Below are 14,984 nucleotides of genomic sequence, written 5' to 3' on the forward strand. Positions count from 1 at the left end.
AAATGAAATCATGCTGACAAAAATATTTAATCTTCTTTGTGCCACACACGCCAGCTGCAAAACACAACTGAATTGTACGTCTTTCCGCCTTCATTTTCGAATGTGGTTCCGTTAACGCAAGATATAAGTACGTATGTATCTGTTATTCCGTTAGATATTCCTCAATATGGGGAGTAGTGGACTTCATCGGGCGCACTATTTCGGTATTCAGGAATCAAACATTACGGATCGTGAATGAGAGTTTTATCGGAAACGAGTACTTAAACCTAATGACCCTAAGGAATCGCAGAATGGATCGGAATTAGGTGGAGGTTACCTACCCAACCTAATCCTCAGTAACATTTCTCATAAATACTTCATTGTTCCTTATATAAGCAACGTATAATGTGAGTCCCCATCAAATAGTGGGGACATATTTGTCAGTGTACTTTGCCAAAATACAAGTCAGTTTACGCCTGAAACAGAGAGTGGGTGAGTTAGTTTTACTTTCTTTTTTCGCAATATCACGGCGGGGGGACACTAGAAATGTTTTACATGTTTTACCCATGCGAGGAATCGAACCCGGGTCTCCAACGTGACAAGCGAACACGTTAACAACTAGGCTACCCTACATCCACTAATCATCTTAACACTGGAGCATTGGGGTAATACATCACCGACTTTATATATTTCTAACACTGACCGAAAAAGACTTCATTAAAAAACACAGGTTTGGGGAATGGAATCCTGAAAAACTGTGTAAACACTCGAATGCCGCACTGTCAAAGCATTATCATAATATATATACGGTAGTGTCGTTGGTGACAGAAAGTGGTTTAACACTGTTGATGTGGTAAATAGATCGTGCATGTCTACCAACAGCTTGATGTTACCGGTTGTGATGCAAATATTCTCATTCATTTAAACACGGTGATTTATATCAAACGCGGACATTTCTGGTTTCACAATGTGGCTGAGTCTTCCTGTTGATTCTCGCTCGAACAAACACCACTGCACAAGGACAAGACCTCGTCAGTGACTATGACATATAACCAGCCCACATGAGTGAGAAAGACAAATGCCGTGGGTAAGTATGAAATTTTACTTTATATTGACTGTATAGAGTATATCATAACTCAGTTCATAAATGTGTTGGGTTTGTGTGCGTGCGTGCGTGCGTGCGTGCGTGCGTGCGTGCGTGCGTGCGTGCGTGCGTGTGTGTGTGTTTGTTTTGGGGGGTTTTTTTCGCTTTTGATTTGCTTTATCTACAATCGTTGAGAGCTGTTCAATGTTTTTACGGTCGCGTGGCCTCAATATAGCGCCGTAAGTCAATATCAACACAAAACTGCATCCACGACGGCAGATATAAGTTCTACATCTAATGTTTCGGCTAAAATATAGACTGCATTAAATCATAGGTTGACTAGAATGTTGATGTATGATGTATAGCAGCGATTAGGCAAGTGTTGTTCAATTGGGTTAGAACCCGTGAAGATCCGGATTAGAGTAGATCTTCAGTAACCCATACTTTTCGTAAGATTCGAAAACGTGATAGGGTGGTCTGGCCCGCTGACTTGATTGATACATGTCATGGCACCCAGCTGCATAGACCGATGCTTATGCTGTTGATCAGCTGGTTGTCTGATCTAGACGCGATTATTTACAGACCGTAACCATATAGCAGGAATATTGTCTAGTGCTGCGTAGAACTAAACTAGTCAGTCACTCACCCACTGGGATTGTTTTCATCTTTTTATCCATGTTGTCGCCAGTGTTACAATGCTACAACACAATCAGGCGGGATGCAGTTATGTATTCACTTCTTACATTTCCTAACAAAACAGGAAATGACTAAACTAAAGAGATGCGTGTGTGTGTAGACTTGGTTAGGTTTGGTGACAAGCCAAAGTACTGTGCAGAGTTATATCCCCTGGTAACGGGTGGTCGTCGGTACTAATCCCAGTTAGCCTTGCCTATGTATCCATGTCTGTCAGTACCTCACCCTTGATTACACAATGTCATTAGAAAGTGGTCAAACATTATATCATGATTACACTTTCTGTATGTTTTATTTGGGGTTAAAATAAAGTCTTCCTATAAGTGATGTTTGGGATTACACTTTCTACATGTTATATTTGGGATTGCACTTTCTGTATGTTATATTTGGGACTACGGTTTCTGTATGTTATATTTGGGATTACACTTTCTATATGTTTTATTTGGGATTACAATTTCTATATGGTATATTTGGCATTACACTTTCTATATGTTATACTTGGGATTACACTTTCTATATGTTATATTTGGGATTACACTTTCTATATGTTTTATTTGGGATTACACTTTCTATATGTATTATTTGGGATTACACTTTCAATATGTTTTATTTGGGGCTACAATTTCTATATGGTATATTTGGGATTACACTTTCTATATGGTATATTTGGCATTACACTTTCTATATGTTTTATTTGGGGTTACACTTTCTATATGGTATATTTGGGATTACACTTTCTATGTTTTATTTGGGATTACACTTTCTATATGTTATATTTGAGATTACAATTTCTTTACGTTATATTTGGGATTACAATTTCTATGTGTAATATTTGGGGTTACACTTTTTGGTGACTGTCTGTCTGAGCTGGCGATTTTGTGCCTGACCCTGAGGGTGTGAGTTTGGGACTCAACCCTAAAAGTACAGTACTTTACTAAGGAAGTGTAATCCGAAATATAAGATATGTTACATCACCCTTGCTCGCGGGAATTTTAAAGGTGATAAAGGTCGAGTACTGCATTAGTTCACGGGGGAATTATTGTTTACAGATAAAAGCATACTCACTTACTCACTAAAATATCCTATTTCTTCCGCGTGACAAAAACGTGCATACAATCTTGCGAAACGAATTAATAGATTGTTTAGCTTTTATTGCAAATGTTTCCATAGAAATTGTCATTTTAAAACGCTCTTACCATAAGCAATTTCAAATAAATCATGCTATTTACAATATTATTTAGGGATATAATCCATGGTTTCTCCTCTTTGACCATACAGCTGAATTGAACGTGAATCGCTGTTTGCCCTGCTGTTGCCCTTGACAAAAGTACATCTTGTTTGGCGCTGTTTGCTGATGATAGGCCGATTAACATGTGCGAGTTAGACTTAACTGATTCTAAATGTTTTCGGTAGTACTTGGAATGTAAACATGCCCGAGGGTAGCATTTAATAACTCGATTCGACAAACAGAGTAGTGCACGTGTGAAAAACTATGGATAGACACATGATGTCTCAAAGTAGAGTATCGACATATGACTGTGAAAACGTTTGGGCTTTCGTTTGTTTGTTTTTTGTTGTTGTTTGTTTTGATTTGTTCTTTGTTTTTTGTTGTTGTTGTTTCTTTTTGGGTTTTTTTTGTTTTGACCTATTTATTTATTTATTTATTTATTTATTTATTTATTTATTTATTTATTTATTTATTTATTTATTTATTTATTCATTTATTTCTATTTTATTTTATTTTATTTTATTTTATTTTATTTTATTTTATTTTATTTTATTTATTGAACATGGTGTGAATAACCCTCCGATTTTAACTACCCATTTTATTTTGTAAGACCCGGGTTCGATTCCCGACACTGGTACCGTGTGTCAAACCCATTTCTAACCGTGTAGGTCCCGGGGTAGAATAAGCCTTTAGCAGCCCATGTTTGGTCACTGGATTGTCTGATCCAGACTCGATTATTTACAGACCGCCGCTATATAGCTGGAATATTGCTGAGTGTGGCGTAAAACTAAACTCACTCACTCAAACCCCTTTCTAGTGTCACCGCCGTGATATGTCTCGAATAGTACAAACATGAGGTGTTCAGCAATACTCACTTACTAACCCTCTCATTCACACACACACGCTCGTCCCTACACATACATGTTTAAGCTGTAAATACCGGGCCGACATCAACTGTGAATAATTTCTTCCGCATCTTGTGGTTGAAATTTTCATTCAGTATTAGTTTTTGTATCGAGGTCCTTGAAAGGGGTCGCGCGTAGATATAAACAGGAAATATAAAGTGATTAACAATCGTGAAATTTAAGGAAATATTTCCTAATTAGTTTTCCCCGAGAGATGATAATGGGGCATGTGCTTTTACTTTTAAACAAGCCTTGTTTGTAGCTAGACGCATTCACTATGTCAATTAAATGAGATCGAAAACGAAGTGGAGCAGTACTTTTCAGTTGAACAAAATGTTCACGAATCACTTCAGCAAGCGCGAATCAGACCCTTTCACTCCATATACATCTGTACTGCTTGACAAGTATTAGATGAGCCACGACCTGACAAATGACCCCAGTTTGCATATATGGGAACGCCCTCCAGAACATTCCATTTGAAACAAGGGGGAAACAGGTTGTCGTCTAAACGTTGAAAAGTTCAATTTCCTCGTCTATTCAAAATAAAATCATGTCGTGAGAGTGTTTTGGTGAACAAAATCGCCCTTCGAGACACGTATTAAACAGTAGCGGTATTGATTTCACGGTCATCATGTATTGCACGTGCTTAATCGTCAATCTACCTGTAGCAACCAACCAATATTGCTTGCCCCGTCTGCCTGTCACAAACGCGTTCACTGCGCTGGCTCATCTATTACATGTCAAGCAGTATACGCATCTGCATTTCAGAAGTTGCTAGTCGACAAAGAAGCATGCGACTTGTTTATGGATGACAATTTCTTGTTCAATGTATGGAGATGGCTTTACAATGTATATTCTTACACATTTGTCAGGCTATTCAACAAAACATAGCGAAATGTATCACAAATACTGAGATCAACAGATAAAGGATCACAGGAAAAATTATGCATTACTTTGATATTTTCATCACCGATTCTAAATATCCCTGGGGTGATGGAAACTGGAAAGTACTAAAGTAAGGCTTGGATTTTCCTAAAATTGAACCTATAATTGTTTTTACACAGTATATTTAACCGGACGAGTTTCACAAACAGCAGGCATTGTCATTTTAAGGTCACATGTTGCCATGTGCGCTTTATGAATAACGAATAATCAGTGAGTTTATTTTTACGCTGCTTTTAGAAATCTAGAAATATTCCAGCAATATCATGGCGTGGGACACCAGAAATGGGTTTCATATAGTTCACCCATGTGAGGAATCGAACCCTTGTCTTCGGTGTGACAAGCGAACGCTTTACCCACTAGGCTACCCCACCGGCCACATATGCTCAGTACTGCATCAGAGAGTATTGTACACTCCTCACTCACCATTCACCACATACACGCTCCTAATTGACATATAGCAAAAGACACGTACTTCGTAATGAGTTTGCGTTAGAGTACCAATAGTAACAACGGCAGATGGATGATGTCACGCGGAAAGTGAAACATGTCGCGAGACATATATTTCCCCATGGCAGGAACAAACACGACACGATCTGTCTGAGGAGACCAAACAGCACCAGTACATCACTCTCCCCAGGAAATGAAAGTATACTTCCCATCAAAAGTTTAGACCCATAAGGGTAAATATATCCACTTACTTCAGGCAACTACAAAATATTCCATACTGGTTAAAAGTACTGTTTACACATGAACTGATGTCTTGTAGAACAAATTCGTAAACCCTGACAAAATTATTGTCATGGTTTTAAATAAATGATAAAGATCTGTGAAAACTGGTGACATCTTCACACAATTTTACAGCAAACCGCAGCTTTTCACATGCTCTATATTTGCACATGCTTTTCGGCAATTTGATGCATGATCCTCTTGCATTTCTTCTGATTTCCCCAAGTTAGTGACGAAATCAATCTTCGATGTAATCACATGTCTATACGTAACACATAGTAAATGTTTTAAGTGAATCTAACTTTTGATGGGAAGTATGTATTAAACAAATCGTTACGGACGGAAACGTTTGGGAAACTTCCTTTAAAGAACGAATAAAGTCACATTTGTTTTACATGAAAGACGTGTGGTTAGTCTCAAGCGGAACACCAAACTCATTATTTAAAAAAAAACTTGTGGTTAGTTTATTCCGAGGGATTAAAAGTTGCCAAAATCCGTCTGCTTCACTCTCTCCCGCCAAGGAAACGACAGACAGGTTACGCAGCTGTCGCCAGAGAACTGCACTCTGACGTCATGTTGAGGAACGATATTCAGTTAGTTGTATAGAAATGTGTAGGAAGTTCGTCATTTTGCTGAGTTCTCGACGTCAACAAACATGCTGAATTGTTGTGTTGCCGTCAATGGTTCCTTGGGGACGGGTGATGGTGTCACCATGCACAGATTTCCACCGGACCCCGCAGTTCGTGCTAAATATGCTGTTTGTGAGTGCGAAGCGAGCGTTGTGAAAGCCTGTGGTATATACTAAATCGGATGGTTCGCCCCTACCTCGTTTCCAGGATAAAAATGCTATTGAGATTTGTTTTCATCGAGTTATAAATTCAAAACTACTAACAACTTGTAAGTCATTGCTGACCAAAGGATTTTCCATGAACGTAATGTCTTCCTCGGAAGCATGGTTGTGGAAGAGAGACAATAATATTGTAAGTAATATCATGTTGACCCCACCTCGGTTCCAAGACTGAAATTGTATGTTCTAAGCAATGTCATGCAAGATCCTCTTGTCCATCAATCAAATACATATTATTAATTTTTACTATTAGTAGAAAGGAGTTTTTATTTTGGTGAAAACAAACTTTAATAGTTACACGATGCCATTTAGAAAGTGATCAAATGTAATATATGTTATATTTGGGATTTCACTTTCTCAGTAAAGTACACATTCTGGTACTTTTTCGGTTGAGTCCCATCCGGGATTCGAACCCGCACCCTCAGAGTCAGGCGCCTTATCGCCAGCAAACAAAGTCAGGTGCCTAACCCGCTCAGCCTCCGCGACTTCCACAAAAATAAAACCCGGACAACTGGTAGTCTCGACTGCGTACTTTGTGTACCCCTCTGATAAGTGTGTTTTGGCACGGCCCCTACGGCCGAAAGCTATGATTACACGATGCCATTTAGAAAGTGGTCAAATACACCATATGTCATATTTGGGATTTCATTTTCTGAGTAAAGTACGAATTCTAGTACTTTTTTTCTGTTGAGTCCCTTCAGGGATTCGAACCAGCACCCTCAGAGTCAGGCACCTAATCGCCAGGCTACCAGTTGTCCGACTTTCATTTTTTGTGGAAGTCGCGGTGGCTGAGCGGGTTAGGCAGCTGGCTTTGTGTGAATGACTCTGAGGGTGCGGGTTCGAATCCCGGATGTATCGCAACTATTTGCATAATGTCCGTCATTCTTTCAAAAAAAGTAATTTAGTTGATCAATAATGAGCAATCAATCAATGGATTGGCGGTTAATCCTTTGAAAGAAAGTAGCTGTTTTACACAGACACGACAGAGTGTATTCAATATAGATTAGTAAACGTACATACATAAACACTACCTTTTGACAAATCCGCATTTAAATCCGCATAAGAGTAATTTATAAATCAGCGTGTTATCGGTCAATCCTTTAATCGATCCAGACGCAAGAAATGCTAAATGGGACCTTTTCTCGGGTAATCAAAGCGGTGTTACCACTAGTTATATTTGCTATAAATCCATTAACTGACCATCAAGTGAATGATGACAAATAACGCCTAGGTTTATACCACCTAACACAGGTGGCAACAAGGGAGTATTAAATGCTGCACTGCATGTGAAAACTTATGGGCCGACACTGTTTTGAGGATACGAACAGAACTTTATTGTTGCATGAGAAATACATACAAAACATGTATAGGCATTTGCCGTGCATTTACCTAAGTAAATGTTCAGTTTCTTAGGGCTATTTATGTTACGGTTTCAAATAAATAAAATGACAGTGTTTATTATCATACGTAATAGACGTCATATTTTTACATTGCACGATTTAAAAAGACAGAAATGGGATCAGATTGGATCAGTCATTATGCTATCCAGGCATTAGAAAGCCTGAAACATCCGACACGGCATGCTTTGTTACTTTGTTACAATCAGACAAGAACTGCAGGGGATATTTTCAAATAACTGTATCTGATGGGCATCCGCCCTCCTTAATGTAGCACTGTTTAGGTTGAAGAAATTAACCGTAATCGTGATGAGCGAGGCTGATCAATGTTTTCATTGTCACTAGCGTCTGGCTCAAACAAATAGGGCAAAGCGACACGAAGTGATTTTGACAAAATCGTCTGTAACTTTGGAAACTAGGCAAAGCGGGAGACAAAACTAAACGATAGTATATTGTGAGGACATATAGTTTTCATTTTGCATAACAGCTGTCGCGACTTCAGGTTTATATAAATCTATAAACGAAATATTTTACCAACTGAAATGTAGATGAATTCTACATCGGCCCTCATAGCCATACCTCATATTACGTCACTTAGACGCACCGATCTGATTGGTTGAAATTTCGTTTACGCGCTGTTGTCAAAAAGGTCGATTTAAGGTAATTAAAGATCGAAATGAGCAGTTGTAATGGTGGGGTTTCATTTCTAACGATGCCAATGAGTGATTTATGTATTCATACTCCGTGGAGTATATGTGATCTTTGATAGCTTTATGCTATAAAATTCTTAACACATAACAATTAGTGGATTGACTTGAAAGAAGATATTACAGTTTGGTGCATTAAATCTGCATCAGTGTAATTTCTTGAACATTATAAGCTTTGTTAAATGCATGCACCGTGCATGTTTTGGCAAACCAATGATTCATAACATGAGCATCCTGTGATATCCGTTTCTTCAAAACACAATCAAGCAGCTTTCAAAATTTGACCATCAGGTCTTCTTTGGGACATATTCTCACATAAACAAGGGATACATAAAACGAGACAAACTTGTGTGGTTTATATTACAGAATTGATGCACCCAGTAGAACCTTACATTATATTAAACATACACGTGCAAATTCACCCATCCATGCATCCATGCATCCATCCATCCGTCCGTCCATACACACACTCATACATAGTTACTTCAACTCTAATTTTCCAGTGTACCTGAAAATTACAAGCATCAATAATAGCAATATCTTTTCCAGAAATAAAGTGGGAAGTGACAATGGACCACCGGAACCACCCCCTCCACGCCCCAGTCTCTTTCAGAGGTCAGTAGATGTCACCTGTCTTTGTCATTCATGTTCACTGTCACTGTCACTGGTGAACATGATCCTTCCCTCACTAACCCGAATCTACACTCAATATCACGTGAACTCTCCAATAACGACACTTGATTCACTAGCCTGAATCTCCACCCTGTTCAGGGGACCAATCCAATAGCGACACTTTACTCACTAAGCTGAATCTACTCTCCTGTTCAGGGGACCAATGCTTTAGCGACACTTTGCTAACTAACCTCAATCTACACTCCTGTTCACGTGAACCCTGCATTAGCGACACTTTACTCAATTACCTGAATCTACACTCCTGTTCACGGGACCAATCCATTAGCAACACTTTGCTCACTAGCCTGAATCTACACTCCTGTTCACGTGAACCCTCCATTGGCCACACTTTGCTCACTAGCCTGAATCTACACTCGTGTTCACGTGAACCCTCCATTAGCGACACTTTACTCACTTATCTGAATATACTCTCCTGTTCAGGGGACACCTCCATTAGCGACACTTTACTCACTAACTTCAATGTACAATCCTGTTCAGGGGACCAATCCATTAGCAACACTTTGCTCACTAGCCTGAATCTACACTCCTGTTCACGTGAACCCTCCATTAGCGACACTTTACTCACTAACTTCAATCTACTCTCCTGTTCAGGGGACACCTCCATTAGCGACACTTTACTCACTAATCTGAATCTACACTCCTGTTCAGGGGACCAATCCTTCAGCAACACTTTGCTCACTACCCTGAATCTACGTATACACTCCTGTTCACGTGAACCCTCCATTAGTAACACTTTACTCACTAACCCGAATCTACGCTCCTGTTCGGGGGACCAATCCATTAGCAACACTTTGCTCACTAGCCTGAATCTACACTCCTGTTCACGTGAACCCCCCACTGGCGACATTTTGCTCACTAATCTGAATCTACACTCCTGTTCAGGGGACCAATCCTTCAGCATCACTTTGCTCACTAGCCTGAATCTACGTATACACTCCTGTTCAGGGGACACCTCCATTAGCGACACTTTGCTCACTAGCCTGAATCTACACTCGTGTTCACGTGAACACTCCACTAGCGACACTTTACTCACTTATCTGAATCTACTCTCCTGTTCAGGGAACACCTCCATTAGCGACACTTTGCTCACTAATCTGAATCTAGACTCCTGTTCAGGGGACCAATCCTTCAGCAACACTTTGCTCACTACCCTGAATCTACGTATACACTCCTGTTCACGTGAACCCTCCATTAGCGACACTTTACTCACTAACCCGAATCTACGCTCCTGTTCAGGGGACCAATCCATTAGCAACACTTTGCTCACTAGCCTGAATCTACACTCCTGTTCACGTGAACCCTCTATTAGCGACACTTTACTCACTAACCCGAATCTACGCTCCTGTTCAGGGGACCAATCCATTAGCAACACTTTGCTCACTAGCCTGAATCTACACTCCTGTTCACGTGAACCCTCCATTGGCGACACTTTACTCACTAGCCTGAATCTACGTATACACTCCTGTTCACGTGAACCCTCCATTAGCGACACTTTACTCACTTATCTGAATCTACGCTCCTGTTCAGGGGACACCTTCATTAGCGACACTTTACTCACTAATCTGAATCTACACTCCTGTTCAGGGGACCAATCCTTCAGCAACACTTTGCTCACTACCCTGAATCTACGTATACACTCCTGTTCACGTGAACCCTCCATTAGCGACACTTTGCTCACTAACTTCAATCTACGCTCCTGTTCAGGGGACCAATCCATTAGCAACACTTTGCTCACTAGCCTGAATCTACACTCCTGTTCACGTGAACCCTCCATTGGCAACACTTTGCTCACTAGCCTGAATCTACACTCCTGTTCACGTGAACCCTCCATTAGCGACACTTTACTCACTTATCTGAATCTACTCTCCTGTTCAGGGGACACCTCCATTAGCGACACTTTACTCACTAATCTGAATCTACACTCCTGTTCAGGGGACCAATCCTTCAGCAACACTTTGCTCACTACCCTGAATCTACACTCCTGTTCACGTGAACCCTCCATTGGCAACACTTTGCTCACTAGCCTGAATCTACACTCCTGTTCACGTGAACCCTCCATTAGCGACACTTTACTCACTTATCTGAATCTACTCTCCTGTTCAGGGGACACCTCCATTAGCGACACTTTACTCACTAATCTGAATCTACACTCCTGTTCAGGGGACCAATCCATTAGCGACACTTTACTCACTAACTTCAATCTACAATCCTGTTCACGTGAACCCTCCATTGGCGACACTTTGCTCACTAGCCTGAATCTACACTCCTGTTCACGTGAACCCTCCATTAGCGACACTTTACTCACTTATCTGAATCTACTCTCCTGTTCAGGGGACACCTCCATTAGCGACACTTTACTCACTAATGTGAATCTACACTCCTGTTCAGGGGACCAATCCATTAGCGACACTTTACTCACTAACTTCAATCTACAATCCTGTTCACGTAAACCCTCCATTAGCGACGCTTTACTCACTAACTTCAATCTACAATCCTGTTCACGTAAACCCTCCATTAGCGACACTTTACTCACTAACCTGAATCTACTCTCCTGTTCAGGGAACACCTCCATTAGCGACACTTTGCTCACTAATCTGAATCTACGCTCCTGTTCAGGGGACCAATCCATTAGCAACACTTTGCTCACTAGCCTGAATCTACACTCCTGTTCACGTGAACCCTCCATTGGCGACACTTTGCTCACTAGCCTGAATCTACACTCCTATTCACGTGAACCCTCCATTGGCCACACTTTGCTCACTAGCCTGAATCTACGTAAACACTCCTGTTCACGTGAACCCTCCATTAGCGACACTTTGCTCACTAACCCGAATCTACGCTCCTGTTCAGGGGACCAATCCATTAGCAACACTTTGCTCACTAGCCTGAATCTACACTCCTGTTCACGTGAACCCTCCATTGGCGACACTTTGCTCACTAGCCTGAATCTACACTCCTATTCACGTGAACCCTCCATTGGCCACACTTTGCTCACTAGCCTGAATCTACGTAAACACTCCTGTTCACGTGAACCCTCCATTAGCGACACTTTACTCACTTATCTGAATCTACTCTCCTGTTCAGGGGACACCTCCATTAGCGACACTTTACTCACTAATCTGAATCTACACTCCTGTTCAGGGGACCAATCCTTCAGCAACACTTTGCTCACTACCCTGAATCTACGTATACACTCCTGTTCACGTGAACCCTCCATTAGTAACACTTTACTCACTAACCCGAATCTACGCTCCTGTTCAGGGGACCAATCCATTAGCAACACTTTGCTCACTAGCCTGAATCTACACTCCTGTTCACGTGAACCCCCCACTGGCGACATTTTGCTCACTAGCTTGAATCTACACTCCTGTTCACGTGAACCCTCCATTAGCGACACTTTACTCACTTATCTGAATCTACTCTCCTGTTCAGGGGACACCTCCATTAGCGACACTTTACTCACTAATGTGAATCTACACTCCTGTTCAGGGGACCAATCCATTAGCGACACTTTACTCACTAACTTCAGTCTACAATCCTGTTCACGTGAACCCTCCATTAGCGACACTTTACTCACTAACTTCAATCTACAATCCTGTTCACGTAAACCCTCCATTAGCGACACTTTACTCACTAACCTGAATCTACTCTCCTGTTCAGGGAACACCTCCATTAGCGACACTTTGCTCACTAATCTGAATCTACACTCCTGTTCAGGGGACCAATCCTTCAGCAACACTTTGCTCACTAGCCTGAATCTACGTATACACTCCTGTTCACGTGAACCCTCCATTAGCGACACTTTACTCACTCACCCGAATCTACGCTCCTGTTCAACGGACCCCTCCATTAGCAAGACTTTACTCTCTAACCTGAACCTCGTGTTTGTCATTTATGTTCCACCAAATCCCTAAATGTTAATGACAAGCCCATGAACAAACCATTGCTAAAACTGCGTTCCATGGTTATTTCAGACTGCGGAGGGTGTTCAGAAGACGTAAACGTCCAAACAGAAAAGCAAAGCGGGATGACTATGTTAACGTTGATCCTTGTGACCTCCCAACCAATCACCTCACCAAGTCCGGAAAAAGGTTATCTATTTCTGGACCGATGCCCGTTGAACCTAAATCACCTCAAAATAAATTAAAATCAACGCTTGAAATCGGGGCGCCTCCTTCAGTTCCATCTGGTCTCCCGGAAACACCTAAAGTGGAGCAAGCTCAAATAGAAACCTCTGAAGCTGAAACTGAAGCTGCACCTGCCCCTACACCTGCACCTGCTCCTGCTCCTGCACCTGCTCCTGCACCTGCATCCACAGTAACTTATCAACCCACCGTAGCTGATCCTGATCCGAATGTGGACACAGTCATTGCTGCGACCGGACTCAACACTAAGGATTCAGGAAATCATACTGACGACTCTGAGGAAGATGTCTGTGCAACCTACGTGCCCATGGGGAAGCCTCTTGGGGCACTCCGAAAAAGTAAAACTTTTACCGAAGGGGAGCTTACAAAGCCACACATATTTAGACATCATCATCAGAGCAACATATCTCCAGGGCCCAGAAGCGTTAGGGACTCATTAGATCTGGAGGAAGAGCGTCCTTTCAGCATTTACCAGAACAGTGCAGTAGAGGATGTCGATGATGATGAAACAGATAAGAAAGCTAAAACTCACCTAAAAGATTTCTATGCTATTAACGAGACTCTTCATCAAGATAAACCAAAGAGCGTTTACATGGAGCCAGATACAAGTCATCCACGAGGACTAGCTCTAAGTTCCTCAGACCTTCAACGGGACAAACCCACTGATGACCAGTTCAAATGGGGATGGTGGAAGCCAGACCAGCCTCCACACAATGTTCACGACGAGCTGGAGACAAAGCATGATGGTGCAGTTATGATCGTACCAGAGTTTGACCAATACGTCCGTATGGGCGGAGGGTCTACCGTATCGCGCATGTGTCGGCCACCCCCGGGGGACGGGAGGAGGAGCAGAAGCTTAACGGTGCCAAATATCTTTGCGTCAGAACTCGAAGACGCTGTTTCCGATGATCTGCCTAAGCTTTCATTATGGTATCCCCCTAGTCCATCCGGAGAATTTAATTCGAGCTCCACGATAAAGTTTAACACGTGTCCACGGCCCTGTTCTGTAGCTCACTATGTTAATTTCAAAGGCAGTATTCCTCCTAAATGAAGGTAAACACTGATATCGAATGGTCGCAATTTGATATGAAGTAATGATTTGATCCTGCTGTTTACCAGTTATACAATTCCAAGGGATCCTGATATCGTAATTAATACCCAACCTATTGTAATCATAGACACTGGTATCTGCATCTGAATGAAAGACGCATCTCTGTGTGTAAAAAGCTGTGGGATAAAGAATTGTTTGTAACCAATGTGTTAAGAATGTTTGTTATTATTTCCTAATCGAGATGCATTTAATGCCACGTCAATGTCTCAGAAAATGCTTGCACATTACATTTGTATGAAACAAGCAAAATGAGGCATAATTGTAGAAAACGAGACATTTGGGCCATTAGTCGAATTATTGTGTTTTGAATAATACATTTCTCTTCATCCAAAGGGCGACAATTTTCAAGGTCAAAATATGTCACATTGTCACCACATATATAAAAAAAAATATGCGACATAATGAATGTGTGGCTTTGTCGCGCTTTGGGTAATTTTGCCACAGTTTGCTTGTGTTTGAGAGGGCGACAACGCAACAATGCCCCGTCTAGGATTCCATCGTTTGTTGTGTACCCTGCCACTCTG

The 14,984-nt window shown here is 41.4% G+C and overlaps 1 protein-coding gene across 1 annotated transcript; it reads left to right on the forward strand.

Annotated features, from left to right (window-relative positions):
• The first annotated feature begins 838 nt into the window (after positions 1-838).
• On the forward strand, positions 839-14,605 carry LOC137290294 (uncharacterized). The gene is made up of 3 exons (XM_067821099.1): positions 839-1,066; positions 9,061-9,126; positions 13,179-14,605. The coding sequence occupies exons 1-3, from the start codon at positions 1,041-1,043 to the stop codon at positions 14,398-14,400; spliced, it is 1,314 nt and encodes a 437-aa protein (XP_067677200.1). The 5' UTR covers positions 839-1,040; the 3' UTR covers positions 14,401-14,605.
• The last annotated feature ends 379 nt before the right edge of the window (positions 14,606-14,984 follow it).

The sequence above is a fragment of the Haliotis asinina genome, chromosome 7, assembly GCF_037392515.1.
Source record: "Haliotis asinina isolate JCU_RB_2024 chromosome 7, JCU_Hal_asi_v2, whole genome shotgun sequence".
In the NCBI taxonomy this organism is placed as follows: domain Eukaryota; kingdom Metazoa; phylum Mollusca; class Gastropoda; order Lepetellida; family Haliotidae; genus Haliotis; species Haliotis asinina.